Source organism: Musa acuminata, chromosome BXJ1-7 (genome assembly GCF_036884655.1).
Source record: "Musa acuminata AAA Group cultivar baxijiao chromosome BXJ1-7, Cavendish_Baxijiao_AAA, whole genome shotgun sequence".
Taxonomy (NCBI): Eukaryota; Viridiplantae; Streptophyta; class Magnoliopsida; order Zingiberales; family Musaceae; genus Musa; species Musa acuminata.
Genome location: NC_088333.1, coordinates 8958808 through 8974102, shown reverse-complemented (window position 1 = coordinate 8974102; position 15295 = coordinate 8958808). Strand labels below are relative to the sequence as shown.

Below are 15295 nucleotides of genomic sequence, written 5' to 3'. Positions count from 1 at the left end.
TCTGTCACAAAATAAGTTTCTGATTGTTACAGCCAATCCTGCATGTAGCTTTACCATTTCTATTTTCTTAAGATGTTATTGGTGCTTTATTTTATATAGTCCATTCTATTATTATGTCTATCCATGAGGGAACATTTTTTATTAATATTAATTATTGTGTTCAACAGATGATTCATTTTTTATGGTTGTTTCTGTGCAGAAGTAGGTGTTACGTTTGGTCTACTACATTTTTCCATTGCAACTATAAGTTTTTTTTATTTAACATCAGATTGCATTCTCTTTTTCTGCCTGTTAAATTATATTCACTCAAGTGCTAGTATTCATGCACAGTCTGTTGCTAATTGCTTTAGCTTCTTCCGAGGGCTTTATGAATGACTCTAATTTGTATGTGGTACAGATGCAGTAACTCTCATGAAACCTTATTTTTATATTACCTTTTGCATTTTGTTGATGCAGCTGAAGCAGAGAGAGTAAAAAAAGATAATGAGGACACTGTTCGAAGTGAAACACGTCATGGAAAGTTAAGATCTTTAAGTGACGTGCTCTTTCGAGCAGAGCTGAATAGCCCATATTCAGAATCTCGTTATGAAAGAGAAGACTCTGATTATGAGGAAGAGATGGAGCTGGACTTTGAGACATCAATATCAGGTGATGAGGGCCGTGATACTGAATCAAGCATCCTTCGAGGCAGTTTGAACTTGAGATTTCATCGAAGGGATGACTCAGCAAGAGAAAGTAGCAGTATTGATGGTGCAGAAGGATCACCTTCATCATCCTCTCAAAATTACTACCATACTCTTCAGGTTTTTCTTTTAGAAATTTGAAATGCCAGCTATTTTCTGGTAACCAGTAGTCTTTGTTGCTATAATGATTTGATATTTTGGATTGTCTTTCATTACGAGGTCTGAACTTTTTTACTTCTATTCCCACTAGCCTAACACACATAATAAATGTAACAAGGAAAAATCTATTCAATTCAAAAGTACTTTTCATTTGTAGTCCCTGTGGAAGTTTTACTTTAATTGATGGTATCTATCAGCAGTACTCTGTTCCTTTTAAATATTGCTTTTGGTATTTGACTGTATGTCACTTGTGAACGGTTTTTATATTGGCATCTCACTGATTGCAATCACAGTGGTCTAATATAACTTGTATCAGTGGAGACTTGTGATTTTTGTATATTGCTGCTAATTTTCTTATGAAAGTTATCCCTGTTATGATTACAATTACTATCTGGTTGTTCCATATTTTGCAGCCTGAAGTTGCAATTGATATGAAAAGAAGATATATTGGTCACTGCAATGTGGGGACAGATATAAAGCAAGCTAGCTTTCTTGGCCAACAAGGTGCACTTAGCAAGACACTTAAATTTTTTAACAATTGTGAATATATGTCAAGTGAATTACTATAATGGTAAAATAATTTATAAAAAAAGTTATAATATCTTCGTATCTATTAGGTGTGGCCTTGCCAGTTGGCACTTCAGCAATTTAGTAAATAGTTCTGATGATGCAGTAAGAATGCCAGTCCTCAGAGGTCACTGCAAGGAAGTAACCCTCGTTGCTTAATTGTGGTGTACTCGAGAATCAATATATCTATCATGTGTATATGCCAGTGGGATTAGGTCACTGATAACTGGCATAAAAGTTTGTTGGGTATCATTAGCATAAATCTATCATGTCTGGTGAAAAATTCTATTGCTAATTTTAAGCAACGTTTTCATTTGTCGTGGCATATTCTCAGCATGAGATTGTTCCGTAGTCATGTGCATTGTGCCAGCCCGGTGTTGTTTTGGCATGCTGTTGGGTCGCATACTTCTCTAATCATATGCCAGCATGGCTGGTATCTGAAATCTTTGATTTACACTATAAATGACTATAGTATATCAGAGTTATTAAGCAATTTTGTTGATTGTGTATCTTTGGCCTCTCAGTAAAGTGTCATTTTATAGATACAACTCATAAACCGCTAGCAGCATGTGATTGCTTATGACGATGCAACCTTGTTCTGGCTTGTGGCTGCCATGGCATACCACCATATGAATATAGGTAGCTGGAAAGAAAAAAAAGGGAAAATGAGTCTGATAGAGTGACAGAGTGGAAACGGGGAACATCGTAGTATCAATGTTCCCTTGGTGGTATGGGAGGAGTCTAGTTGCCTTTTGAGTGCACAGCTATGCTCTGTGTTAATTATGTTATTTTGAAAGTTGGCACCGAGTTATCTTAACTTAGTGGAACGTTTTTGCAACATAAATGCATTTCATTTTCGCAGGAGCTTTTGTTGCTAGTGGAAGCGATGATGGAAGGTGGTTTATTTGGGAAAAAAGATCAGGAAGACTGGTTAAAATGCTTGCTGGAGATGAGTCTGGTAAAAGTTTCAACCCTTTTTATTCTCTGGGTGTATTTTGTGTTGTGTGTTCTGTTTCATCTTTTTTGAACTTTATCTAGTTTTTGTGGTTAACATCTTTTAACTTTCTGTTTATGTACGTTTTCTAGTTGTTAACTGCATACAGTGCCATCCATTTGATTGTGCTGTTGCGACAAGTGGTATTGATAACACAATCAAAGTAAGATTAATGGATTCTGCAGTTCACAATGGATACTTTTGGGTTTATAACTGGCTGCTAACAGCAGTTGTTCACAGATGTGGACACCACATGCGCAAGTTCCTTCAATGGTTGCAGGAGGAATAGCAGGACCAGAGACTGCAGATGTCTGGGGTGCTATAGAAATCAATCAACGAAAATTATGCCGTAATCGTGAACTTGTCCTGTAAGATCCTTGTTGTGTCAATTATTAACATAATGCTTTTGATTTTTTTTCTTTATCTTTTGATGTAAGATATATATGCTATAAATCTTTTGACTTTTTTGTTTAGGATGTGATTTTCTAGGTGGCTATAATGAATACTGAGATCTGTAGAGTTCCCAATTCATGATTGAGAGATGACTTGTTATTTATAATTGATATCATTATCATCTTGTGTTACCCAGCCTAAGAAAGCCAATTTTAGATGTCACCAGAAACAGAGTACGTTATTTTATTATTTTGTTTTGGTTTGAAAGTGATATGTGAAAGTGTCAGGCATTTTTATTGCTTCTCTTCTGCATTAAAAATTACCATTTTGTTTTCATGTTCAAGGCTCCTAGTTGAGTATTTTCTCAGTCCAGCAACTTTCACAATTATTTATCATAGATATGGTAACATATTTGATGTAGGGTCATGAATCTACAAAGTGATCCAAATTGTTCCATGTCTTAAGATACAAGCTAACATAGTGGTTGGCATGATCTGGGTTGCATATTTCCATCCACGAATTAGGCATAATTCTTAGGTCTTTACGTGTTTGTATTCTCAATGTCCTATTGTGCAAGCTAATAGAGGCTGGTGTATTCTGATTCTTAACAGAATAGATTTTTTTTTTCTTATAATTTGTCAATCTTGTTTGCTGGGTTTTTTTTTTTCTATTGAAGATTGTGTCTCTTTTAATTCTTATCTTTATTTTAGTTTGTAGATATTGACACATTCAGTGCACTTGGGACATTATGTTACCTATGTCTGTTAGCTGATGTCCTCCATAAATTTGCACCCATTGTAGGCCTTGATTCTGGGTATTTGTAGATAAGAAGGTCCAAGTTGTGTTGAGCATGTCTGTGTATTATGACTAGAAACATGTCTTAGCATTTCTCTGGTGGATCTTTTCTTTGACATGCATGATGCAGTAGTCTGACACATGAACAAATAGTCTACATTGTTGAGCATGGGGAAGTTGAATTATTGAAGTCTTTACTAGTGGCTTAAGATTTCAGCAGTTGTTTTGGATTTTTCTAATTTATTGATTATATAAAGGTGATACTGAAACGCATGGATAGATATGCTGCTCGGGAACTGGTATGATTGATTATCATAACTGATATGATCAAGATTCAAGTCCTTGTATTAAGCATCAATGAGTAATGGCAACAAGGGTTTGGATCTCTGTTCAGTGCCAGTTCACTAACTCATCTAATTGGTATGATACCATTATACTGGATAATACATCTGTTCAATAATATAAGCTATATGTTTTGATTTTTGTACTTGGTTGATATTGGTTTATTTTTTATCTTTTTTTTTATAATTTTTTTGCTATGGTACAATATTATAAAAATTCTTTTTTACTTTTAAAAAAATTCTAATTGGTATGATACCATTATACGAATAATACCGTCCGTACCAAGCGGTATTATATATATAATATATATATATATATATATATATATATATATATATATATTATATAAATATGCGATGTCGTCTCGACGACGTCGCCTCTGCAACGTTGCCAAAAAATTCTTTTTTACTTTTGTATATAAATATATATATAAGAATTTTTTTTACCTATATATATAGAGAGAGAGAGAGGCGACGTCGCCTCGTTTTTCTACAATGTTGCCGAATTATATATATATATATATATATATAATTCTGTTATGGTACAATATTTCAATCCTTGATATATATCATGATGAGTAGGTTAAAAATTCCTTGTTAATTACTTGTTATGAATCATAATTGATCGCGTATGCTAACATTGTGAAACATAAAAGGTTTTCTACCATATGTATATATTTCATACTGGATTTTGTTTCATGTTCTGACCATTAAATCATATTTCATGGTATTCCGATTTAATGTCAATTCAGTTGCTTTTGAACTTGGCAAATTGGCTAATCAAACATGTCGAGTAACAAGCTAACCAGATGGAAAAATAAATTCATTTTTTGCCAAGAACATTTTTTGCCAATTTGTGTATCTCCTTTTTAACTTCACAAGATACATTCATTTTATTAGTTGCACATTGTGATCTATGACTAAACTGAGCTTATGTGTTGCCTGTATCATGTCTTGTTTCTTTTACAGGCCTTACGAATTTTTGGAGCGCATTAGGATGCATGAATTTGCTGAAGGAACCTTGCATCCTTTTGAGTGTGCGCAGAGCTAACTCGTTTGATCTGATATTCTCTCAGGTACATGCCTGGCATTCACATTGTGGTGCTTGTTTGAATAAGAGAATGAAAGTGATATGTGCATAAGACGCTCTCTTCCGTACTTATATAATACAGTTGGATCATTGCAAAATGTTCTTGAGAAATTCTGACTCTCAAGTGTGTGGTTCTTTTGTTTTAGTGTAAATATAGGTTTCTTTTGTTTAAAAAGGTAATCCTTCTGTGCAAGTCAGATCATGAACTACAAAACGCCTGATCTTCTAATTTGCAACCGAGGTCAATGATGGCCCAGCAACGAGGTTTTCTGGTTTGGAATCGTGGGCTGTATATACATATATAAAAGCTTGGATATGTCTTGATAGATGTGTGTGGAATATTGTGAAATAAATAATGTGTTTACTGGTTCGCTGTTGTGTGGTCTTGTATCAAATCATCAGGTTCGTATGGATCAATCCTGGATGAGGTCCACCTGAAAGTTTGTCATGTTTTTGCAATGTTCCGTGATGTAATGATAGCAGCAGTTATTGGGTTTTGTCGAGTTCATATGCTTTTGCAGCGTCTTTATTGAGGGACGTGGAGGTTGATGTTAAAGACTCCGTTTGTGATAGATGTGCGTGGACGGCCACAAATGTTGGGTGGGAGTTACTCGTTACCATCAGCAGATTCGGAAGAAGAAACTGATGGCAAATAATGCTCGTAAGTACTTTTAAGAATCAAATGTTGTTGGAATGTTGTTAAGAGAATATCCTCCGTATATTCCTCCTATGCAGGGTTTTTTATTAAAAAAATACCTATGAAATTTCTGTGTTGAAATATAAAAAAGGTCTCATTCCTATGGTCGACCCTTAAAACTACATTAGCAGGTCATTATCATAGGGTGTGACTCTCACTTATTCGAGTCGAGATGGTCTGTGACTCACCAATGAAGTGCTTCATGACATTACGTCAAACAGGTCGGACCCTGTGCATGCACTCAAACACAGATCCCCATCAATTTAGTTCCCAATAAAAAAAATGCTTAATTACACTACAAATATGCAGCTCCTTTTGAAACTACCATGTCAGTTCTCCTTGTTATTACTATTTACTCGGTTATCGAGCCCTCGATAAAGTGACGGTGAAGAAAATCGGGCAAATCCAAGTATTTCTCTAAACTCGACCTTCGGTCAAGGTACTGGCAGGTGCGCATTGTGGAAGGCAACGAAACGAAGACTACCTACATGACCAGGTATGGAGCGTTTGGGTTCTTGGTGATGCCTTTCAACTCAACCAACACTCCGGCCATATTCTGCACTCTTATGAACCAACTATTCAAAGAGTATTTGGATAAGTTCGTGGTCATCTACTTAGATGATATCGTCATCTATAGCCAAACGCTCGAGCATGTCGAGCACCTTTGAACAATTTTCAAGATTCCAAGGGAGAATACTTTGTTCGTGAAAAGGGAGAAGTGCTACTTTGCTCAAACGGAGATCTTATTCTTGGGACATCGAATCGGTGATGGCTCCATCCGGATGAACGAATCAAAGGTGCAAGCTATTACGAAATGACGAACTCCAAAAAAGGTGCTAGAGTTGAGATCCTTCCTTGGTTTCGTCAACTACTATCGACACTTCTAGCCGGGTATTCAAAGCGTGCAACTCCACTAACGGAGTTACTGAAGAAGGAGCAGCCTTGGTAGTCTGACAAATGTAAAGTTGTATTCCTAGATCTAAAGGTTGCTGTGTTGAAAGAACCGGTGCTCAAATTGCCGGACTATAGGGAGCCCTTCAAAGTCCATACAGATGCTTCAGACTTTGCTATTGGGGGAGTACTCATGCAGGAGGGTCATCCGATGGCTTATGAGAGTCGTAAGCTCAATGAAATCGAGCGACGATATCTTATGCATGAGAAAGAGATAACAACGGTGGTCCACTATCTACGAGTTTGGCAGCACTACCTTCTTGGATCATGATTTATGTGTGCTGAGGACAGACAACATCGCTTTGAGCTATTTCCAAACTCAGAAGAAACTCTCCCCAAAGCAAGCATGATAGCAAGACTTCCTGGCTAAGTTTGATACGGAAATGGAGTACAAGCCCGGAAAAGCAAATGTCATGGTCGATGCATTGAGCCGAAAAGTGGAGTGAGTGAATGTCGTACAGTTGGAGGGCAGAGGCCAAGCAAGTCAGTTACACTCCAACTTCCTTTCCAGGATCAGGGATGGACTGTATAGTGATCCTCAGGCAATAACCATGATGCAGCTCATCAAAGAAGGCAAGGCACATTGATTTTGGGTCCAGGAGGGACTCATTTATACAAAAAGGAATCAAGTTTATGTTCCTCAAGCGGACAATTTGATGTGTGAACTCTTGAGAGTGTCATGATTCCCTTTGGGCTAGACACCCGGGCATTCATAGAACCTTGGCTCTCGTGGAGAAGGTCTTCTACTGGCCGAAGATGAGGACTGGTATTGAGGAATATGTTCGAACGTGCCTCACTTGCTAATAAGACAAGGTGGAGCAACGGAAGCCGGTAGGGCTTTTGGAGTCGTTGCCCATACCAGAAAGGCCATGGGAGAGCATTTCCTTGGACTTCATTTCAAGCTTGCCGACAGTAGGGGGACTGGGATCGATACTCGTAGTGGTCGATCGATTTTCACCCCTACACTGTTCAGCAGAGAAGGTGACCAAGCTGACGATGAAGAATATGGTGAAGTATTGGGGAGTCCCGCACAATATCATCAGTGATCGAGACGCTCGGTTCTTGGGACGATTCTGGACCAAGTTATTCAAATTGTTGTGGTCCAAGCTATACTTCTCCACAAGCCTCCACCCTTAGACGGATGGCCAAACCAAAAGGATAAACTCGCTCCTGGAGTAATATCTTTGGCACTACATGAGTGTCAACCAACAAGATTGGGTGAAGCTATTGGACATAGCCCAATTCTCCTACAATTTGCAGCGGAGCTCTGCGTCTAACAAGAGTCCCTTCGAGATCATTACAGGACAACAACCGTCAACTCCTCGCACCTTGGCTATTGGATATACTGGGAGTAATCCGTCAGCATATTACTTTGCAAAAAAATAGCACCGGAATGCAGATATTTCATGGGCTTTCTTGGAGAAGGCGACAAAAAAGATGAAGAAGTGGGCAGACTTGGGAAGGCGACCGTAGGAGTTCAAAGTCAACGATTTGGTGTTGGTGAAGCTCCAACCAGCATCACTCCAATTCTTTAGGAATAAAGTACACAAAAGATTGGTGCGTAAGTATGAAGGGATCTTCCCAATTATTAGTAGGGTGGGAAACGTCTCCTACAGGTTGCAGTTGCTGTCGTGGCTCAAAATTCATAATGTTTTTGAACTTGAAAGCCTGCCATTCAGATCTGCAAGATGCTTCACGAAGTGTTCCAACTCGGCTATCCCCCACTAGAGCCTCATACGAGAAGCGAGTTAAAACCATTTTGGCGAATCACAAGATAAAGCTACCCAATGGAGCTGAGCAAACCGAGTACTTGGTGAAGTGGCGAAAGCTTCCCTGAACCGAAGCCAGTTGGGAGCCCAAAGACGCCCTACGACATAAAGAAGCAATCATCAATAACTACCAACAAGTGTCGATGAGGGCGTTGACAGTTTAAGTGGGGCAGAATGTCACGAATGTTGGGTCCAGCCCATATGGGCTTGGACAAATTTGGGCCATCGGCCCAAATCAAAGAAATCAAGAGAGGAAGGGCAAAATTGAGTGAGCGTGCAGCGTGCACAGTGAGCGTGCAGCGGCCGCGTGCAGAGAAAAGAGAGAGAGAAATAGAGAGAGAAAGATTAGGTTTCTGAGTTTTCTGCTTGACGATCGGTGGCCAAACGTTGTCAGTTTCGGCCCAAATTTTATGTGGAGAATCCTTGCAGCAAACTCTACAATCCTAACGGTGTTGATCTACAGTTTACCCTCTCTAAGGTACTTTCCTACGATATCCACTCCGTGAGACCTAGAATTCTCTTTTGAGGAGATCCGTCCTATGTGATGAAGATATGTTATTCTTGAGCCAAGATCTATGATCTTGATGTTATTCTGATCCTCTAGTTATTCTAGAGAAGACCTACTGTAAACCTGTTATCATTATTATTGATAGTGGAAGTTTGAGGTGGACTGCGGTCCCGTGGTTTTTCCCACATTAGGTTTTCCACGCTAAAAAGATTTGGTCTCACTGTGTGATTGATTTATTGCTCTATTGTTTATGCTGTGCTGATTGATATTAGCATTTTGATATCAAGTTGATATTTTGATGAGGAACCTATTTTGATACACAAAGAGGGAAAAGAATTATTCCGCATTAACAGGTTTCTTCCCAACAAGTGGTATCAGAGCATCAGGTTGTTTGGTGCTAGGTTTCTTGTGTGATTGAAATGGAGTCAGAAGGTATGATTAAATTGAACTCATCAAATTATTCCACTTGGAGGCGTCTGATGGAAGATTTGCTCTATTGGAAAGATTTATATAAGCCTATCAAGGTTAAAGATAAACCTTCTACTATGAACGATGAAGAATGGGAAGTTCAACATAGAAAAGCTATTGCCTATATTAGAAGATGGATGGATATAAACTTGCATGAGCATATTTCAGATGAAACCAGAGCTGATGTTGTATGGCAAAGGTTAGAAAACATTTTTGCGAAAAAGACTGTGGGAAATAGAATTTCTCTCCTCAGAAGGCTTGTAAATTTGAAGTATAAAGATGGTGGTGGTAACATTGTTGAGCACATAAGCCTATTTCAGAGTCTTGCAAACAAGTTGGTTGCTATGAAAATGAATATAGATGATGAGATGCAGGGATTATTACTTCTCAGCTCTTTACCAGAAAGTTGTGAAACGTATGTGGTGACTATTTGTAACTCCACGCCAGAGGGGACTCTAACCATAGATATGGTTAAAGACAGTTTGCTAAATGAAGATGCCAGAAGGAAAGAACAGGATGAATCTTCTTTTGGGGCATTTGTTACTGAAAAACAAGAAAGACGTGGAAGAAGTCATAGCAGAAATCCATATGGTTATAGAGGAAGATCCAAGTCTAGAAGAGATATCAAATGTTTTCACTGTAATAGGCCAGGTCACATGAAGAAAGAGTGTAGGTTTTGGAAGCGAGAACAGAATGAAATGAAGAAAAATGAGAAAGAGATCAATACAGTTGCTGCTGAAGGTAATATCACTATTGTATGAAGGTTGTGTTAGCCTTGTAGCTCAGGACAGTAATTGGGTAATTGACTCTGGTGCTTCATTTCATGTTACTTCTCATGGAGATTTCTTTAGATCTTACACTGCCGGTGATTTTGGTAATGTCAGAATGGGAAACAATGGTACATCTAAGATTGTGGGTATTGGAGATATTTGCTTGGAGACCAGTAGTGGGAGCAAATTAATACTCAAAGATGTAAGGCATGTTCCAGATATTCGTCTTAACTTGATATCTACAGGTAGACTTGATGATGAGGGCTTTGCACATTATTTTGGTGAAAGTAAATGGAAACTCACTAAAGGTTCTCTAATTGTGGCAAAAGGAAAGAAGATTAACTCTTTTTATGTCATGGAAGCTAAGCTACACAAAGGAGAGATTAATGCAATTCGAAAAGGTGAAAGTATAGATCTTTGGCATAAGAGGCTTGGACATATCAGCGAGAAGGGACTTCAAACTCTTGCTAGAAAGCAGTTCTTACCAGAGTTGCAAGGTACATCTCTTAAATCTTGTGATCATTGCTTAGCTGGAAAAACACATAGAGTTGCATTTCAGACATATCCATCATCTAGAAGATCTGATGTTATTGATTTAGTTCATACTGATATTTGTACTATGCAAACTAGAACTCTTGGAGGTGCTCTTTATTTTGTTACTTTTATTGATGACCATTCTAGAAAAGTGTGGGCTTTTGCTTTGAAATCTAAAGACCAGGTACTCGATGCTTTCAAGGAGTTTCATGTCAATGTTGAAAGAGAAACTGATAGAAAACTAAAGTGTATTCGATCAGATAATGGTGGCGAGTATAGGGGTCCTTTTGAGAATTATTGTAGGTTCCATGGTATCAGGCTTGAGAAAATAGTTCCTAAAACTCCTCAGCAGAACGGTGTGGCAGAAAGGATGAACAGAACCATTGAAGAAAGGATTAGGTGTATGCTTTCTCACGCCAAGTTACCGAAGTCATTTTGGGGGGAGGCTATGAGAACTACAGTTGACTTGATAAATATTTCTCCATCAGTTCCTCTACAAGGTGATGTTCCAGAGAGAGTATGGAGAGGAAAAGATATATCTTATAATCATTTGAGAGTCTTTGGGTGTAAAGCATTTGTTCATATTCTCAAAGATGAGAGGTCCAAGCTTGATAATAAGGCAAAAGCATGTATCTTCTTAGGATATGGTCATGAAGAGTTTAGGTACAGATTATGGGATCCAGTGAACAAGAAGATTATTAGAAGCAGAGATGTTATGTTTCTTGAAGACCAATTGTTTGATGATGGTGATAATGTTGAGAAGCCAGAAACCTCTGTTTATATTCCTTGGAGTTTGGGTCCAGTTCCTTCACCTGTAGTTCATGATGATCATGGGGGAGATGAACAAGAAGATTGTGGTGAGAATACTAGTGATGATACACCTACAGTTGATGATTCTGAACCAATTGAACAGCTACCTCCACCACCAGTTGATATTTCATTGAGAAGATCCACTAGAGAGCGACAACCCTCTACCAGATATCCTCCACATGAGTATGTTATGCTTACTAACGGGGGAGAGCCAGAAACTTACCAAGAAGCTATTCTACATGAGAATAAGAGTGAGTGGGTTAAAGCCATGCAAGAAGAGATGAGATCCTTGCTTGAGAACCACACCTATGACTTGGTAAAGCTGCCGAAAGAGAAGAAAGCTCTCAAGAATAAGTGGGTTTATAAATTGAAGACTGAAAATAATAGCTCACAACAAAGATACAAGGCACGACTAGTTGTGAAAGGATTCAGTCAGAAGAAAGGTATTGACTTTGAAGAAATATTTTCTCCGGTTGTAAAAATGTCCTCTATCCGAGTTGTTCTTGGTTTGGCTACCCGCTTGAATTTAGAAGTTGAGCAACTTGATGTAAAAACAGCATTTCTTCATGGTGACTTAAAAGAAGAAATTTACATGGAGCAACCAGAAGGTTTCAAAGTCAAGGGAAAAGAAAATCTGGTATGTAAGCTTAGGAAAAGCTTATATGGACTCAAACAGGCACCTAGACAGTGGTACAAGAAGTTTGATTCCTTTATGATGAGCCAAGGGTATGATAGAACCACATCTGATCATTGTGTGTTTATGAAGAAATTTTCAGATGATGATTTTATTATTTTACTGCTATATGTTGATGATATGCTGATTGTTGGCCATGATGTTGGAAAAATTGGAAAGCTTAAAAGAGAGCTAAGTAAGTCTTTTGCCATGAAAGACTTAGGATCGGTGAAACAAATACTTGGTATGAAGATTCTTCGTGATAGGAAGAAAATGAAGATTTGGCTATCTCAGGAGACTTACATTGAAAAGGTTCTTGAAAGATTCAATATGAGTAAAGCCAAAGCAGTTTGTTCTCCACTTGCAGGTCATTTCAAACTGAGTTCGAAACAATGTCCTACAAGTGAGAAAGAAAAAGAAGAAATGTCCAAAGTGCCTTACTCATCTGCAGTAGGCAGTTTGATGTATGCTATGGTTTGTACTAGGCCAGATATAGCTCATACAGTTGGAGTTGTCAACCGATTTCTCTCTAATCCTGGAAAGGAACATTGGGCAGTAGTGAAATGGATATTAAGATATCTAAGAGGTACTTCCAGGTTGTGTTTATGTTTTGGCAGTGATGAACCTGTGTTAGAAAGCTACACAGATGCAGACATGGCAGGTGATACTGATTCCAGGAAGTCCACTTCAGGATTCTTGATGACATTTGCAGGAGGAGCAGTCTCTTGGCAGTCTAAGTTACAGAAGTGTGTTGCTCTATCAACCACAGAAGCAGAATACATAGCAGTTACTGAAGCCTGTAAGGAAACTTTATGGATGAAAAAGTTTCTACAGGAATTGGGCTTGAAACAGGAAGTATATACTGTTTACTGTGACAGTCAGAGCGCTATTCACCTCTCCAAGAATTCAACATACTATTCTAGATCCAAGCATATTGATGTGAGATATCACTGGATTCGTGATGTGCTTGAGATGAAAGAATTATAGTTGGAAAAGGTGCATACCAATGATAATGGTTCAGATATGTTGACAAAGTCTTTGCCTAAGGAGAAGCTTGAAGCATGTAGGCGAAGAGCGGGCTTGGTACAGCCCACCATATGAGCTGGAGGGGGAGAATTGTTGGGTCCAGCCCATATGTGGGCTTGGACAAATTTGGGCCATCAGCCCAAATCAAAGAAATCAAGAGAGAAAGGGCAAAATTGAGTGAGCGTGCAGCGTGCACAGCGAGCGTGCAGCGGCGGCGTGCAGAGAAAAGAGAGAGAGAAAGATTAGGTTTCTGAGTTTTCTGCTTGACGATCGGTGGCCAAACGTTGTCAATTTCGGCCCAAATTTTATGTGGAGAATCCTTGCAGCAAACTCTACAATCCTAACGGTGTTGATCTACAGTTTACCCTCTCTAAGGTACTTTCCTACGATATCCACTCCGTGAGACCTAGAATTCTCTTTTGAGGAGATCCATCCTATGTGATGAAGATATGCTATTCTTGAGCCAAGATCTATGATCTTGATGTTATTCTGATCCTCTAGTTATTCTAGAGAAGACCTATTGTAAACCTGTTATCATTATTATTGATAGTGGAAGTTTGAGGTGGACTGCGGTCCCGTGGTTTTTCCCACATTGGGTTTTCCACGTTAAAAAGATTTGGTCTCACTGTGTGATTGATTTATTGCTCTATTGTTTATGCTGTGCTGATTGATATTAGCATTTTGATATCAAGTTGATATTTTGATGAGGAACCTATTTTGATACACAAAGAGGGAAAAGAATTATTCCGCATTAACAGGTTTCTTCCCAACAACGAACGATCATCGCGCACTCGCAACAACTTCGTTCAACGAACTGTTTGCCGCTTTTGCATGCTTGAACAGAGACATGGCAACCTGTTTTGCCTTGGTTTTGTATGTTTTTGCTTGTGAAAATACATGTTTGAACAGGTTGCGGCGCACAGTGCGACCGCTCACCGCGCCGGGTCAAAAAGCCCTAAAATGGTTTCATTTTCGCGTGCCACGAGCTGTTTTCTACAGCCTGCTGTAACGCACGAAATGTCAGCCATCTCAACACCCTGGAACCCCCCGGGTGGCACAGGGCTAGATGGGGCTTCAATATATTGTTGAGCGTTGAACAATCTTCACAAGTTCGTACGTTTTCTTGATGGGAACTTGCCTTCGCGCCGAGCACCCGATGAGCAATTGTTTATAGACTTACAACTGTTTGTTTAACCCTCTAAAGTCCTTGTTTTCCTCCTTTCTCTGCTTTGTTCATACACGCAAGGTGCTCGCTGAATTGCTTATAAAGCTTCCCCTTCACGAGATGTCGGGACTTATCCGTCGCTCGTTCTTCAAACTAATCAACTTTCTCTTTTACAAGTCCTTCGGGACCTGAGTGAGGTTGCAAATTGGTTAACCTTTGCAGACACATATCACAAGGGCGCGTCAAGACTTAGGTAATCCCAGCTAAGTCCGAGAAGTTGACGCAAGAGTGCATCACGACTTAAGCAACTCAAGCTAAGTTTGTGTCTTGGCAGCAAGAGTACCTCACGACTCAAGGCATTGCTCTGCGTAGCCGTGCAATAAATTGCAATATTCAGAAGCCTTTGTTCCCAACTATTGGTAGTGACAAAAAGTATGCATTAAGTTTAGAAACATGCACATGTTCAATAAAGATCCAAACACTAGCTACAGAGTGTAATCTGATTGATGCTTAAAGGAACATTTTCCTACCTATCATAGCTACCAGCAAGTGCAACTGATCACTATATTACCTCATATCATGTCTCAATAATAAGTTACTACTTGAAATCATGATCATTGATCTTCGGATAGGATCCTCACATTGACTTGTTTCAAGTCACATCAAAAGGATGAACTTTAAGTAGGCAATCTAAATATGAAGCTGAGAGTGAATATCCCATTCCCAGGTGCTAATAAAGTGCAGGCATGCATCCCAAACCAAAAATTTCTCTTCGTATTTATTTAGACCATCACAAGCTATCCTAATTCTTAAACGCTAAAAAACTTATCCTTAAGGTCGATCAACCTGATCAAGATAAAGACATCTTGATTAAGGGCATTGACATTTTTTTGAACTGGAAA

The 15295-nt window shown here is 38.8% G+C and overlaps 1 protein-coding gene across 1 annotated transcript in view; it reads left to right on the top strand.

Moving 5' to 3' along the window:
• The window catches only part of LOC135680127 (uncharacterized), a 35876-nt gene extending 30484 nt beyond the window's left edge, over nt 1-5392 (top strand). Inside the window, 6 exon segments of the mRNA XM_065194114.1 lie at nt 457-803; nt 1256-1346; nt 2272-2367; nt 2496-2566; nt 2644-2771; nt 4902-5392. Of these exon segments, the coding sequence (XP_065050186.1) occupies nt 457-803; nt 1256-1346; nt 2272-2367; nt 2496-2566; nt 2644-2771; nt 4902-4983 (815 nt within the window). The 3' untranslated portion in view covers nt 4984-5392.
• Nucleotides 5393-15295: the final 9903 nt, after the last annotated feature.